At 38.2% G+C, this 16,565-nt stretch overlaps 1 protein-coding gene and 1 long non-coding RNA gene across 4 annotated transcripts in view; one reads left to right on the top strand and one right to left on the bottom strand.

The window, feature by feature from the left end:
• The window catches only part of LOC107727698 (zinc finger protein 281-like), an 18,605-nt gene extending 3,521 nt beyond the window's left edge, over positions 1-15,084 (top strand). Inside the window, exons 1-7 of one of the 3 annotated variants that reach the window (XM_016537654.1) lie at positions 7,392-7,544; positions 9,693-10,105; positions 10,215-10,328; positions 10,689-10,812; positions 10,913-10,996; positions 11,093-11,211; positions 11,773-15,084. In XM_016537654.1, the coding sequence (XP_016393140.1) occupies positions 9,734-10,105; positions 10,215-10,328; positions 10,689-10,812; positions 10,913-10,996; positions 11,093-11,211; positions 11,773-13,482 (2,523 nt within the window). In that variant the 5' untranslated portion in view covers positions 7,392-7,544; positions 9,693-9,733 and the 3' untranslated portion in view covers positions 13,483-15,084. Of the gene's footprint in view, positions 1-7,391; positions 7,545-9,692; positions 10,106-10,211; positions 10,329-10,688; positions 10,813-10,912; positions 10,997-11,092; positions 11,212-11,772 lie in introns of those variants that run through there. The other 2 variants (XM_016537652.1, XM_016537653.1) reach the window with 2 other exon arrangements.
• On the bottom strand, positions 63-1,123 carry LOC107727701 (uncharacterized). The gene is made up of 3 exons (XR_001638383.1): positions 989-1,123; positions 704-846; positions 63-416 (listed from the first exon to the last, which is right to left on the bottom strand). It is a non-coding gene; the product is annotated as an uncharacterized LOC107727701 (long non-coding RNA).
• Positions 15,085-16,565: the final 1,481 nt, after the last annotated feature.

Genomic DNA, 16,565 nt, shown 5'->3' with positions numbered 1-16,565 from the left:
CCTACTCGTAGAAAAGAGAATTTTATGTCCAAAATTAACCTTCTTTTTGTAATAACTTTCTTCAGCAGGAAGATAGAGACATGATACCAGTGTCAATCAATAGAGGGGGACAGTGGACATTTTTCACAACCTTCCATTTTACCCCAAGTGTATGATTTGGGTATTGCATGTTCAAAATTAACCTTCTTTTTGTAATAACTTTTTACATCAGGGAGACAAAGACATGAAACCAGGGTCAATCAGTAGAGAGCAACAGTGGACATCTTTCACAACCTTCCATTTTACCCCAAGTGGATGATTAGGGAATTGCATGTCCAAAATTAACCTTCTTTTTGTAATAACTTTTTACATCAGGGAGACAGAGGCATGAGACCAGTGGCATTCAATAGACGGGGACAGTGGACATCTTTCACAACCTTCCATTTTACCCCAAGTGGATGATTAGGGAATTGCATGTCCAAAATTAACCTTCGTTTTGTAATAACTTTTTACACCAGGGTAGACAGAGGCATGAGACCAGTGGCATTCAATAGATGGGGACAGTGGACATCTTTCACAACCTTCCATTTTACCCCAACTTGTATAAAAGGGAATTGCATGTCCAAAATTAACTTTCTTTTTGTAATAACTTTTTACATCAGGGAGACAGAGGCATGAGACCAGTGTCAATCAATAGAGAGCAACAGTGGACATCTTTCACAACCTTCCATTTTACCCCTACTGGTAGAAAAGGGTATTGCATGTTCAAAATTAACCTTCTTTTTGTAATGACTTTTTACATCAGGGAGACAAAGACATGAAACCAGTATCAATCAATAGAGAGCGACAGTGGACATCTTTCACAACCTTTTATTATACCCTAGTGGCTGTTTAGGGAATTTCATGTCCAAAATTAACCTTCTTTTTGTAATAACTTTTTACATCAGGTAGACAGAGGCATGAGACCAGTGTCAATCAATAAAGGGGGACAGTGGACATTTTTCACAACCTTCCATTTTACCCCAAGTGGATGATTAGGGAATTGCATGTCAAAAATTAACCTTCTATTTGTAATAGCTTTTTGCAACAGGGAGACCGAGACATGAAACCAGTGTCAATCAATACAGGGGGACAGTAGACAGTTTTTCACAACCTTCCATTTTGGTACAAAAGGGAATTGCATGTCCAAAATTTTCTTTATTTTTGTAAGAACTTTCGTCAGCTGAAAGATAGAGACTTGAGACCAGTGTCAATCAATAGAGGGGAACAGTGGACATTTTTCACAACCTTTTATTTTACCCTAGTGGCTGTTTATGGAATTTCATGTTCAAAATTAATCTTCTTTTTGTAATAGAGTTTTCTATCAGGGAGACAGAGACATTAATCCAGTGTCAATCAATAGAGAAAAACAGTGGGCATATTTTACAACCTGTCTTTTTACCCCTACTGGTGGCAACTGGGATTGCATGTCCACAATGAAACATTTTTGGTAAGATCTTTTTTATTCAGGGAGACTGAGACTCGAAGTGTCAATCAATAGAGGGGGACAATTGACTTTGGCTTTGGGACTCAAAAAATATTTACGTCACTGACCAGATGCATTGTTACAAAAGTGACATTCAGATTTCACATGTGTTTTTAAGTCTTTATAAATACAGGCCAATAGTTCCTGCACATTTTTGTTTTTCTGAATTGTGTGAAATGGCTAATAAAAATAGGTAATACAAAACGATTATGTGGTCACCAAGGTGAATTGGTTTAGTCTTGACTTCTGGTTGTGAGTGACAGTGTTGGGGGGATGGGAAATGATGCTAATGATGTCCTGCCACACTTTAACCTTGTGGAATTACAGGATTTTTCTGGTAAACATGTAAGACCCTTACTGCTTGTAAGCAAATTTACCACAGAATATGGCAGCACAGCCCAGTACTCCACACTTCTTTAAAATCTTTTAATGCATTTCCTGTTAAACTGATTTGAAATAATGTGTATTGTGAAAAGAGATATAAAAATAAATGTGAATTAATCCACACAGAGCTGGGAGTAGTAACGTTTCTATTTAGCACCTAAGCATCCCGAGGAACACTTTTATGCTGAATTGGTTCTTGGTGTTAGAATTTAGGGTTCTTTATTCCAGACCTTTCGTTTTTCAAATCTGTAACTGTCAAAGCACCTCATTACTGATTTTCTGGAGCTCAGCAATCCAACTACACAGAGTGTCAACACAATCCCAACAGGTAAATGATTTCATTCTTAAATTTAAATACAGGTTTATTTTTTAAATTGTAAATGGTTTCCAAACAAACATGTTCTTTCCTATTTTTAGTTTTTTGATCACATTTAAGTGTGAGCAGCTCTGACAAGCTGAGAATACTTCTCTCCTCTTCTCCATTAAGTATTTAAGGAGCATTTAAGGAGCTCATCCTCCAGGAGTTAAACAGGACAGATGTGACAATTTGTCATGAAGTTGTACACTCAGTGCCAAGATGGGTCAGAGCAGTGTACTTAAAAAAAAATATGGAGGACATATTAAGTAGTAGAATATTACACTGTTGAATAAAATGTAGGGTGTACTAATTTACAGGTATCAATGGCATATATTTCTCTGTTTTTCTTAAGAATATTTTTAATACATATTAATTTTGCCATCGTTCTATGAATTATATTAGAATATCAACCTTTTATATTTAATCAAACAGAGAGTGTAATCATGAATGCTGTGCACTGTATATATATATATATATATATACATATATATACTGTACTTGTTTTTCATATTTATGTTTGTGAACTATTGGTGGAGAGTTTGAATAATGCACTTTAAAGATATTAGAATATTACTGTTATCTTTTTAAATGTTACTTTAATAAATCACCATTTAATATCGTTCAAGATATCCAAAATCTGTTAGCAGTTTAGAATCTTTAATATCTTGGCATCATGTTGACAAAGGAGGAGTATGCATTAATTCACAGTTTTTTTTTGTTTTTTTTATCCATATTCAAAGCAAAATAGCCAACTTTCTGTTGGTTGTAGCTAATGACTGTAAATGAGAAAGTTGTCCGGCGCAATGAAAATAATATATGTACCAAGTTTGGTGACTTTAGGAAAAAGTAACCCACCCACTTTTGTCAAAAGGTGGCGCTATAGAGCACCTGTTCCATGCCCATTTATGAGCTTTTGCCTGTGTCAAACTATCATTAATACTGACGTGTGTGTGTCAAATTTCATGCAATTTTAAGCTTGTTAAGTGTTTTACACAGTTTGTACACTGTATGCAACCGGTGCAGTATGACAAAATAAAATAGAACCTATTTAAATCAGTTATGCTTTATACACTGGATGCAGCGCTACGCGACATGACAAATCCCTTACAGTAAACTGCTGCCTCGTTCTATTTATGATGTACAGACACAAAGTTCAAATGATTTGGAATGGTCAAAATTTTTGTTAACGGCCCCAAAAGACTCCAAAACCTTGGCAAATAAAAATAAACATAATAATAATCGTTAGAACAACAATAGGGCCCTGCGGCTCTACTGGATTGGGACCTAATTGTGAACATGCAATTCTCTAATCAGTCACTAGAGTAGAACAATGGTTGTGAAAAATGTCCACTATCCCCCTTTATTGATTGACACTGGTTTCATGACTCTGTCTTCCTGATGTAAAAAGTTATTACAAAAAGAATCTTAATTTTAGAAGGTTGTGAAAAATATCCACTGTCCCCTTCTATTGATTGACACTGGTCTCATGCCTCCATCTTTCTGCTGACAAAAGTTATTACAAAAACAAGGAAAATTTTGGACATGCAATTCCCTTTTCTACCAGTAGGGGTAAAATGGAAGGTTGTGAAAGATGTCCACTGTCCCCCTCTATTGAAAGACTCTGGTCTCATGTCTCTGTGTCCCTGATGTAAAAAGTTATTACAAAAAGAATGTTAATTTTGGACATGCAATTCCCTTTTCTACCAGTAGGGGTAAAATGGAAGGTTGTGAAAGATGTCCACTGTCCCCCTCTATTGAAAGACTCTGGTCTCATGTCTCTGTGTCCCTGATGTAAAAAGTTATTACAAAAAGAATGTTAATTTTGGACATGCAATTCCCTTTTCTACCAGTAGGGGTAAAATGGAAGGTTGTGAAAGATGTCCACTGTCCCCCTCTATTGAAAGACTCTGGTCTCATGTCTCTGTGTCCCTGATGTAAAAAGTTATTACAAAAAGAATGTTAATTTTGGACATGCAATTCCCTTTTCTACCAGTAGGGGTAAAATGGAAGGTTGTGAAAGATGTCCACTGTCCCCCTCTATTGAAAGACTCTGGTCTCATGTCTCTGTGTCCCTGATGTAAAAAGTTATTACAAAAAGAATGTTAATTTTGGACATGCAATTCCCTTTTCTACCAGTAGGGGTAAAATGGAAGGTTGTGAAAGATGTCCACTGTCCCCCTCTATTGAAAGACTCTGGTCTCATGTCTCTGTGTCCCTGATGTAAAAAGTTATTACAAAAAGAATGTTAATTTTGGACATGCAATTCCCTTTTCTACCAGTAGGGGTAAAATGGAAGGTTGTGAAAGATGTCCACTGTCCCCCTCTATTGAAAGACTCTGGTCTCATGTCTCTGTGTCCCTGATGTAAAAAGTTATTACAAAAAGAATGTTAATTTTGGACATGCAATTCCCTTTTCTACCAGTAGGGGTAAAATGGAAGGTTGTGAAAGATGTCCACTGTCCCCCTCTATTGAAAGACTCTGGTCTCATGTCTCTGTGTCCCTGATGTAAAAAGTTATTACAAAAAGAATGTTAATTTTGGACATGCAATTCCCTTTTCTACCAGTAGGGGTAAAATGGAAGGTTGTGAAAGATGTCCACTGTCCCCCTCTATTGAAAGACTCTGGTCTCATGTCTCTGTGTCCCTGATGTAAAAAGTTATTACAAAAAGAATGTTAATTTTGGACATGCAATTCCCTTTTCTACCAGTAGGGGTAAAATGGAAGGTTGTGAAAGATGTCCACTGTCCCCCTCTATTGAAAGACTCTGGTCTCATGTCTCTGTGTCCCTGATGTAAAAAGTTATTACAAAAAGAATGTTAATTTTGGACATGCAATTCCCTTTTCTACCAGTAGGGGTAACATAGAAGTTTGTGAAAGATGTCCACTGTCTCCCTCTATTCAAAGACTCTGGTCTCATGTCTCTGTGTCCCTGATGTAAAAAGTTATTACAAAAAGAATGTTAACTTTTGGACATGCAATTCCCTTTTCTGCCAGTAGGGGTAAAATGGAAGGTTGTGAAAAATGTGCACTGTCCCCCTCTATTGAAAGACTCTGGGCTCATGTCTCTGTGTCCCTGATGTAAAAAGTTATTACAAAAAGAAGGTTAATTTTGGAGATGCAATTCCCTTTTCTGCCAGTAGGGGTAAAATGGAAGGATGTGAAAGATGTTCACTGTCGCTGTCTATTGATTGACACTGGTCTCATGCCTCTGTCTCCCTGATGTAAAAAGTTATTACAAAAAGAAGGTAAATTTTGGACATGCAATTCCCTAATTATCCACTTTGGGTAAAATGGAAGGTTGTGAAAAATGTCCACTGTCCCCCTCTATTGATTGACACTGGTCTCATGTCTATAGGCCATTTAACAAAAAAGCTATTACAAAAACACTATTACACTGAGCTATAGGAAATAACGAAGAAAAACTGCACTTTCACCACGGTCCCTTGTCGAAAGCTCCGCAGTGAGCGAGCTCTCCCGTCTTATTGCACATTGCGACGGCAACTGCGTGGCAGTGCTTATTATATCGAGCGAAAATAATTAAAAAGAAGGTTGTGAAATATTATCAGCTCAGCCCTTTAGTTGGTAATGCTGTTTAGATTTTTTTAGGGCAAGTCGTTTTGGAGTTATTGCCGTTTATCGCTGAATGTGTCACGAATATCGAAAACAAAACTAACTTAACCCCGCTGCGCTATGAGAGTATACAGCCTGAAGCACAGCCTGAATGCGTTAAGTATGAATGCGATTCGGATATCATCGAAAAAAAAAAAAAAGTCGCAGCTACAATGAGAAAGTAGCTAAATTTGGCGACAAAATCCCCAAATTGGCAACACTGAGCAGCAGTAGTAGTGAGAAAGGGGTCGTTTCTCTTGAGTGCGTTGTGTCTGCTTAAATATTAGCATTACAGTGCCATCTGCTGAGGGCATATTGACTTCTTGGTGTTTAATGGCGGATGAGGGCATATTGACAGATGAAGACTCTGCTTAAAAAAAGAACACTGATGTTTACCAAAATCAAATAACTATAATAAAAAATATTTTAAGGAAAACTTACTTATAGAAAAGTTAACAATAATCAGATTTCCAAGTTAAATAATGACAACATAGGTTACAAAAAATAGAAAAAACAAAAATGCCAAAATAAGTAAGTTCCAAGAAAATTCAATATAGTAAGTGTTACTAAGATTTTTATTGCAAAACACAGTATACAAAAGCTTTATGTGAATGTAAATTGGATAAAATAGTTTTAGGATAGACTATATATATATATATATATATTAAATCTGAAAAGTTGTTGTCCCATCCAGTTTATACAGTCAATGATGGGCGTGAATGAAAGTTGGTTATTTAAATATTTAACAAAACAAATGTCTGTGAGTCCGAATGTACATTTATTTCAATTTATTTCTTGTAGAGTGTTCGGTAAAAGATAGATAGATAGATAGATAGATATGTTGTATCAAAGTATATATAGCCTGATTAGAGGATTAAGCATGCTAATAATAAAAAATAAACCGTCCCGGCAATTTTGTAAAGAACTCATTTGCACGCAGGACAAAGTCGCAGATGTTCAGATAGGCACAATCTTAATTTGCATAGTGGCCCCCCTGCTTGACTACTCCTGCCTGTATCCGTCTGTCTCCTCTCAGACTCTCAGACTCAGTGTTGCCAGACGTACGATAATTATCGTATTTTTACCTCTGTACGATCAATAATTTAAAAAATCCCATAATGTACGATAATTTCAGAATTTTGTGACTCTTCAAATGATGGTAGTTGTAATCATAGGGTTTCTATACTCAGCCATGAAATCGGCTCATTACAGATACTATAAATGCGCTCGTGCACACCTCAGAGTGTGTTAAGAATTCAGGAGGGTGCCCTGCTTTTAAGACAACGAGCACTATCTTGCGGTCCATGACGGCAAGAATCCCCTCAACATCTGGCAACACGCAGGCTTCCGATGACAGAGACTCACAGGTGGAGTTATTTATCTAGTTTTTTATCTATTGAGGTAATTTGCAGGTTGTGTCAAAAAGTTGTTGGTCTAGATAAATAGCTGTATTCTGTACGTTTGACTCATGTACGATAATTTTGAGCTTCTGGTACGATACTTGGACATTTCCAATCTGGCAACAATGCCTCTCACGACCCGTCCGCTCAACCCATAATTCCCAGCGTCGACACAACATGGAAGAGGCCAACAGCTGCAAGAGAACAATGTTTTGGCTGTAAAGTAACTCAAAGAATCGAGCGCCGGGATTCATTTGAATGCTACGAGTCGGCCGTGGTCATGTTCAAGTAAGTGGGATTGCGTTTGTACTATTTATCTATGCCCGTGGTTGTAAAGATGAGGGATTGCGCACGGCTGAGAGCTCCAAATGAAATCACAGCCACTCAAGCGAGAGATGCGTTTCAGCGCCGAGCATCATTGTTTCTGCTGCTTGAGACCGATGCGATTAAGGCGCTTTTAGCAAAAAATTAAATCTACCTTTGCAGGCGTACACATATAACAGTCTCAGTGTGCTCTTTACATCGCACTTATCGTCGCATATTCACGGCGGATTGTGTTACTGTGTGGGCTATAATTAGTGATGGTGACGAATGGATGAATGGTCACGATATATCACACTCGTGTACAGGGCAAGCACGAGAAAGGCGACAAAATTGCAGCACTTCAGTTCTTATCAAATAAACTAACGTTAAACTGGAAGCGCACGATTCTCAGTGTATCTGACTTCGTTTGTTGTAATGAGAGCATTATAGCGCGTCGCGTGCGGTGTGGAGATGTGCTGTTAGCAGTAGCTCTTTCATCTGCATGCTATTGCTGGCTAGCCCCGTTCGTCACGTAGTTCAATGAAACACTTAATTTTGCTTGTGTCTTTAAGTTTTTAATTTTCTTATAGCGTATTTGTGTCGAGAGGTATCTATATGTACACAAACGAGTTTTTTTTTAATCTTATTTCATCTGCATGCTATTGCTGGCTAGCCCCGTTCGTCACGTAGTTCAATGAAACACTTAATTTTGCTTGTGTCTTTAAGTTTTTAATTTTCTTATAGCGTATTTGTGTCGAGAGGTATCTATATATGTACACAAACGAGTTTTTTTTTAATCTTATTGAAGTTCTCATGTCTTACTCTTTAGCTTTAGTTAGCCGTTAGCTGCTAATGGAGTCATTTAGACGGAGATGTGTTTGGTAATTGTGATGAACGGCTAGATTAGCCGGATTTGATTAAAGGGGTTACATTTTACAGTTCAGCTATGCAAACGTGTTAAGTAAACATAGCAATTACATTAAATTAAACTACCTAACTACGTAAACGTGATATAATAATAATAATAATAATAAACAAATCATATGTATTTAAAACCGGGTTATATCAATAAGATTAAGTAGCTATCCATTAACGTTAGCTGATCACAATAGAGAACCATGCTGGGTCACCCACAGATCAGAGTTTGGACCGTGTTTAATTTTCTAAAAAGATAATAAACTACATATAAAGGGTGTTTTAAGTATTTATTGACGCAGTTTCCAGTGTGTTTGCAAAAACCGTTTCAAAGTCGTCCTTTTTATCTTTAATCTAATTATGCTAAGGTTAGCTAACGGATCATCAAAAAGGACTGATCCCGGTCTTCACAAGGATTGCATATATTTATTTATTTTAACTTGTGCTTATACACATTCATCAAAACTAAAACATTATTACTGTTGTTGTTGTTTATTACTTATGGTGTCATTGACCCGAATTTGGTTGAAATGATCTCAACGCTCAATAATCGCAATCTGTTAATATTTTAATAGGATTAGAACTAATTATAGAAAATTTTCATATTTCCCCTCTTAGACATTGTATATTATAAATATTCGTGACAATTTAATAACAACATTAAAGAAAAAGAGAACGCTTGGTCTGTTTTATGATTTTGAAATAATATAGTTCTGAAGATGTTTATATAATTGGTGGTTTAGTCAGCTTTCATATGTCAGCTGCTTCTGTAATAACTAAGGTAAATCACTAGAATCATTCTGACTTTGGAGAGGTTTTTAATTGCTTGTACCTAGCACAGCAATTATAATTTCTGGTGGAATTAACACATTGCATCTTGGAAAACCAATGCAGCAGTAGTGGACCAATTTTCTGATTTTGCTTTGTCATGAAAGCTGCATTATAATTATAATTGGCCTAGTTAGTTTAAGCTTAATCATATGATGGCATATCATACACACAATGTGCACAATTCCCTGAATCATCAGCTAGTATAGCGATCTTGTTAATGAAATCAGTTGTTTATGGATCCGGAATAATTAAGAAAATGAAACGCTGCACATTATTACTCTAATAGGCTTACACTAACAGAACAGAATATATTTGTTCCTCAATGGTATATGACATCGATGTACTAGATCAATTCATAATCCGTCTCATATTTTCATGTCTTCATAGCATATTTCATCAATGAACTTTGGCCTGTTAAAGACCCAAGCATGAGTATTATCCAAGACAAGTTAGGCAATGAGTTTTTACGGAACGGAGGCATGGACCCCAACTTTCCCCCCAGCATGATCATGTTCAGCCATTTACCTCCAGTGACCAGCTTCACGCGCCTGACTTCGCAAGCCTCCATGTCGGATCTGCCCCAAGAGATGATCCTGAAGAAGGAGCGTGACTCTCCTGACCACAGTGGTGGCTTTCTCCACAGTATGGGTATAAAACAGGAGAAGCTCAGCGAGTTGGATTACCGTCTTCCAATGTATGCAACAGGAACCGGAACAGCAGGAGGAAAAAACACTGATATGCTGGATATGTCGCTTGGCAACCACCAGAATATGCTTTTGCATGACCTAAGCCTTAGCAACGTAAGTCTAGATGATAAATGAGATGTTATTGATACACTGTGTTCAACATGCTATACTATACTGTCTTTGTGTTTTTATTTCATGCCATTTTTCTGTGCTTCATTAGCAGTTCTCTGGAAGACTGGGGAAAGACCCGAAAGAATCTGGGCCTAGAAGAGGGAGGAGAGCAAATGGAGAAGGACCAGATGGCAAAGCCAGAAGGAAACAAGGAGATTCCGCAAAGGTATGTATAGGCTACCCTTTTATCATTCACTATGTCATTTAAAACTTTCATAGTTTGTAGAATTTTGAATTGCAAACATTGTGATGTAACTGTCACAAATGGATCATGCACATTCTTTTTAAACTCTTTTGTATGACAGCGTATGCCAATAGCAGAAATATAATTGTCTACAGAAGTGTTCATTTATTTATCAACTTTTATTTCAACATTAACCTGAGACATCTCAGATACACTGACCTTTCAGATATGCAAACACATGCATGTGTGTATGTATGTGTGGGCTAAAAAAGGTGAGTTATTAATTTTGTTAGTTAATACATGCAGGTGTTTTAATGTCTTTTTGTCTACTTGCTGTTTTAGTCACTCATGCTGGATGGTGATGCTGGGCCTTTCTCTCCCAACTCTAAACCGCATATTTGCGAGCACTGCAATGCAGCCTTCCGCAGTTCATATCATCTGCGGAGACATGTGCTCATTCACACAGGTGAACAGCTTTTACTGTTAACTCCACTAGAGCAGAGACATTCAGGCTCAAACAGTATTCATGGGATGTTTCTGGTATGGATTTACTTTTTATTGTACAGGTGAGAGGCCTTTCAGGTGCAGTCAGTGTAATATGAGCTTCATACAGAAGTATCTGCTGCAACGGCATGAGAAAATCCACAGCGGTGAGTGTTTACTTTTGTCCTATACTTGTCAGAGGCAAATATTAAGATGGTGCTGAGATTTTTATTTATTTGTTTATTTAAAAAAAAATTTAACAGGGGAGAAACCATTCAGCTGTGACCAGTGCAACATGCGCTTTATACAGAAGTACCACATGGAGAGACACAAAAGGACACACAGTGGAGAAAAGCCATATAAATGTGACACCTGTCTACAGGTGAGTGCTAACAGATAATTATTATCTAGTATGAAAGCAGTAGTAATCAAAATGGGATTCTGATTGAAATATACAATATTTGGGTCAGTGACAAATAAGAGTGTACACAATAAAGAAATGGGAAAAACGTAGAAGTCAGCATTTTTTTTTCTTATTTCATTAGCTGCTAGAGATACATAGCTTTGTAGAATAACAAGTGCAGTGGACGGTGTTTGATCATGACAGTAAATAAAAATATAACAACTACAAGTTTGCATTATTAAGAGGCATATTAGAATGTTTTTGTGTATCTAAAATGACTGGAAGTGGATGACACTGGGAATCCTTGCACATGCAAGTTAAAATGGCTGTGCCCACTCTTACATTAAAAATAATGTGTACAATTGAGCCTACAAGATGGCTACTTTGGTCTATATCTGAGACAATGTCTGGAGGACGGAAGAGCGAGGAAATGAAGAAGCATAAATTTGAGTATTGAGAACCACCCAATGTATTCTTTAACAAGTTCATTGATCTGGACAAAATAATGAGCATCACTAACACTATTTATTTGCCCTGTAGTATTTTTCACGGACAGATCGATTACTGAAGCACAAGAGAACCTGTGGAGAAGCCATAAAGAAAGGTCTGGACCCAGGGATGCTGGACCTCGGAGATGATGAGGACATGGGTCAAGGCAGTTACCTACTCACTCAGGGTAACACTAGTGCCCCATCACGCAAGAGGGGCAAGTCCAAAAGTAGCAATGATGGAGGAGAGCGACGAAGAAAGAAAGGAACAGCTGCGGGAGGAGGAGTGCAGATTGCACAAGGACTCGGCCCACAAGACTATGCCTTGAACATCCCCAGTGGATCGGGGGCATCTTCTTCAGGGGCTCTGGATGAGACAAGCATAGACAACCAGCATGGACGCACACCCAAGCTGGTCTTTAAGAAAGGTGGCCGCAAGGGAAACGACAAGGGTGCGGTTTCTATGGAGGATGCCAACCATGAGCAGAAGCTGCTGACGCAGAAGCCAGGCTCTATGGACATGTCTGGAGCCGGAAATATGGATGGTCTCGGCCTCCTCCAAACCTCCAGTGGACCCAAACAAGGAGGTACCAGCAGCAATTATGATGATGCCATGCAGTTTTTGAAAAAGAGACGGTACCTGCATGCTGCTAACAGCGCAGCAGACTTCAGCTCTGTCCACCTTCCGCAGCCAACAGTAATTCAGGGTGGCATTGGAGAACCTACTTTGGCCTTGCTTGACTCCTCGCCTTTGGTAAGCGTTGACAAACATGACAAATCAGGGATCCCAGATGAGGTGCTGCAAAGCCTGCTGGACCACTACAGCCACAAATCTGATGGCTCTCACCATGATGTGACATTCGATCTGCAAGATTCACACCACGTGGAATTGCATCCAGCCTCCGCCACCTCTGAACTGGGTCAGGATGAGGGATCTCCCAGCTCTGGAGACAAGAATGGGGCGATGAATGAGTACTCAAAGTTCTTGCTCCAGACCCTGGAGAGAACCAGCCATAGCAGCAACTTTATTTTGGGCCCATCTGGACCCTACCCAAGCCTGTTGTCATCTAGCAGCAGCCCTGCTAGCACACTCTTCCCAGACAAAAACATCTACACCACCTCACCACTGGAGTGTGGATTCGGACAGCCTGTTTCCTCCCCTCTTGCACCTTCCTCCTCGACATCCCTAAGCAAGTCCCATTTCGGGATGCTGGTAGGTTCTCCGTCGCCTTCCCATGCCTCACCATCCTCTCAACACGCCTTTCATCTCAGCAGTCTGGAGCCTACCCCTCACCAGCAGCTTACCCCGTCTCAAGAGCTCACCGACCAGTTGGAGAAGCAGCACTCACCGCCATACCCTCTTGCAACTCAGGAGCTGACCAATGGTGGCCAGAAAGACCAGCAGTCCAAGAACAGTGGCTCTTCGGTCAACAGCATTAACAACGGGAACGGCACCGGTGGTGGCTCGTCTAATGGCTCCGTCTACCCTGACCTCACCGCCCTGGAGCCATCTAAGGAAGTGGACATGCGTTCCACCTACCAGATAGAGAACTTCGCCCAAGCCTTCGGGTCTCAATTCAAGTCTGGTCGCCGAACCCCACTTGGTTATGGTGGCGACCCACGAGTGAGGGTCGCGGAGGTCGACCACAGAATACAGCGGACTCCCGTGTCTGAATTCTCAGGGTATACTAGTCTGTTAGCAGATGTCAACGAGCCAGCTAGCTCAGGATCCAAAACCCCCACAAGCCAAAGTTACAGGTAAAGGTTAAGGGAGCACATCTGAGCCTGTTATGTGGGATAAGAACTGTCTCCAATGCTTCCCTCTCCTCACTGATTAAAACTTTAATACACTGCCATTAAATGTCAATAGAAGACGTTACCAGGGAAGGTCTTCAAGACCTCAAATGCAATTTTTCACATTCTTCTTTTTAATGTGTTTTAGTCATTTTATTTTATTAGCGTAGTGGTAACAAAACTAGATTTAAATGAAATTTCCAGTGAAATTAGAGGCTAGCGAAGGACTTTTTCAGAAACCTTATATGTCTTAGCAATCATAGTTCAATTGTAAGATTAAGTTAAAAATTAAAGATGATTTACAATAATAACAGATGTCAGGGAGTGGCCCAGTATTCAATGGCAAAAAAATTTATTGTCTGTTACAATGATCTAAAGTATTACTCAGGAAAAAGCAGTAAGGTGTTTTTTTGTTTTTTTTTTAAATACGGTGCACTAGCACCCTTTTTTACAGGTGTACTTTTGAAATGACAGTGAAGATTCTTGTTTTCGAAATTCCTTGGAGAAATAGACAAAGCCAATCAGGAATCTGCGTGTTCAGTGGTATGACACTGGAGACTTTTTCCACTTCTTGTGCGTTTGTAAAGTTTATGGTACTTCTAATATCAGTATGAAAACACTTTCATCCCTAAGGGCCATGTTTAAAACACACAAAAACATACTGGTAGTCAAGTAGGCAGAAACATTCAAGTGTATGTAGATATTTATTTGTAGCTACATGAAACTACATAACTATTGTCTCAGGGTGAGCAGTAATTCTTATCCCCTTCTTTAAACTTTACTTTTTTGTCAGCTGACATCACTTTGATCTCTCAAGGAATCAAGTAAGCACTTTTATAAACCACTGAAAGCGAGAATTCAGATTCCGGACACACAAAACTATTATTTGTGATGAAGAAAGCTGTGATTTTTAAAAGTGGGGGAGGGAACTGCAAATCCGCCATAACAAAGGGCATTTTTGAATATTCACTGGGGGTATAGGTGATATTTTGTTCCTTTTATTAAAAACACTGTTATTGGACATGAATGCCACTTTTTTTTATAGTTGTGGGCTTCTCTAAAGCATTTTTGCTCTGAAGGTGTTCGGGTATCATGATTATTTGACTTGGGCTGAGCAGCAGCAATTGGAGTTCTACCTCTTATTGTGTAGTTTTGAATTTAATGCTTGACAAAATTGCAAGCTTCCCTTTTACATTGTTGCAGGGATCTTCTCCCAGTGAATCGGAAGGACCTAATCCTGTGGTGTTTTTGTTATTGAATGAGCAGTGAATTAGGGAAAGACTTCATGTTGAGACGAGGTGTTTTCTTCCCAATGCAATTTTTGATGCCCTTGGAAAGAGTGGTAGGCTGCTTTGTCTTCCTGTTTTTTGGCCCATGCAGCAACACTTATCTGTCTGTTGTGAGGCCTTCCTGTGATCTTGCCCTGTTTTTTCCCCTTGCCTTTTACGGAAACCTGTCCCAGAGAAATGCCATTGCTTTGATGGTGTCAAGAACAAAGTCTGAATGCTGCACTCCAAACTCGTTCCATGCTTTTATAGAATGAAAAAAAAAAAAGGAAAAAAGAGTGGAGTGAAGAATAGGATTGACCTTAATATACCTCATATCATTGTAAAAAAGAGAAAACCAGGGACATGTTTCATGTAGTGGAAATATTGTAGTATGTGTCAGCTTATTGTATAATCATATAATGCCACCCGTGTTTACAAATGAAGCTGATTTGTTGGAATACAAATGTACAATTTAATTTTTGTTTTTTCTGTTAAGCGGTGATGCCAAGCAGTGTTTCATTGTAGAGTAATACCTAGACTTTCATGATTCGTCTCATTTCTCCCTTGTTTTTGTTACCTGCCATGTGTTTTGATATGATTACTAGAGAGACTTTGTTTACAATAATGTACAAAAACACTAAAAATGTTTTTGTTTTCGTTTTGTTTCTGATGCATGATATGAAGTTTTTTTTTTTTTATGGCTTTCCTCTAATCACTATTGCACCAAATGTTTGTAGCATATATTGTCCCGACTTCTAATTTTTGTCATAGGGCTGTACATGTCAGATGACTTTTAAATGATTAGGTAAGCCAATAAAAACCTTTTGTTATAAAACAAACCTATTTTAACATTGGTACTAGGGATATGCCGGTATCAAATTTTCATGTTGCGATTAATTGCTAATGCTTTTATCACGGTATGCGGTATTATCACGATATTGAAATTTAGTTGAAAAAAGTGCTGTCATAATTCAGTATAACAGGTTTAATAACATTTTTCTTATAACAAAAATAACTGAACATTTAAATGCAATAAAGCAATACAGAAAAATTTATAAAGTTAAAAGTTTTACACCGATTAAAGTGCAAAAGAACTATAAAGACCAATAGGTATCACTTTACAATAAGACCTCATTAGTTAACCTTAGTTAATGCATTAACATTCACAATGAGCAATAGCTACATTTGCTACAGAAGTTATTAATCTTTGTTTAAAAAATACAAGTCTTAGTTCATGTTAGCTCATTAAATAACACAGCTGCAACTCTCGATTTTAACATCCTGTTATTAAATATTGGAATACCTAAGATTAATGAATGTTCAGAAGAATTTTTCATTGACCGTTTATGTTAACTAATGAATTAACTAATGTTAACTAATGAAGCCCTAATGTAAAGTGTGACCGAACAATAAAGAATCAAAACACTTTCAAACAATATCTAGGGCATGTTGTAGTCCAGATTAAAATTTTAAAAAAGTTTGAAAATAAATAGCCTATTAAGTCTAAATATTTAAGTGTTTGGCGCTGTGATGAACATCATAGCAAATACACAAATCTGAATGGCTGTTTAAATCATTTAAACACGATTCAGAAACAGAAAGTAGTGCAGCTGCTTTGTTTACAGGGTTTCCGGGGTAACGGCTGCATTTAAATGAATTATTATTATTATTATTATTTCTGCAGTTTAGCGCCATCTGCTGTCAGAGAGTGAAAGCGCTTTCATCCAGAGTTTCTCTCACATGTTCCGCCATGTGCTTCATGTCCGCGCTTGTTTACGTCAGA

Source organism: Sinocyclocheilus rhinocerous, unplaced genomic scaffold (assembly GCF_001515625.1).
Source record: "Sinocyclocheilus rhinocerous isolate Xijiao unplaced genomic scaffold, SAMN03320098_v1.1 scaffold1118, whole genome shotgun sequence".
Taxonomy (NCBI): domain Eukaryota; kingdom Metazoa; phylum Chordata; class Actinopteri; order Cypriniformes; family Cyprinidae; genus Sinocyclocheilus; species Sinocyclocheilus rhinocerous.
This window is presented reverse-complemented; position numbering and strand designations above follow the sequence as displayed.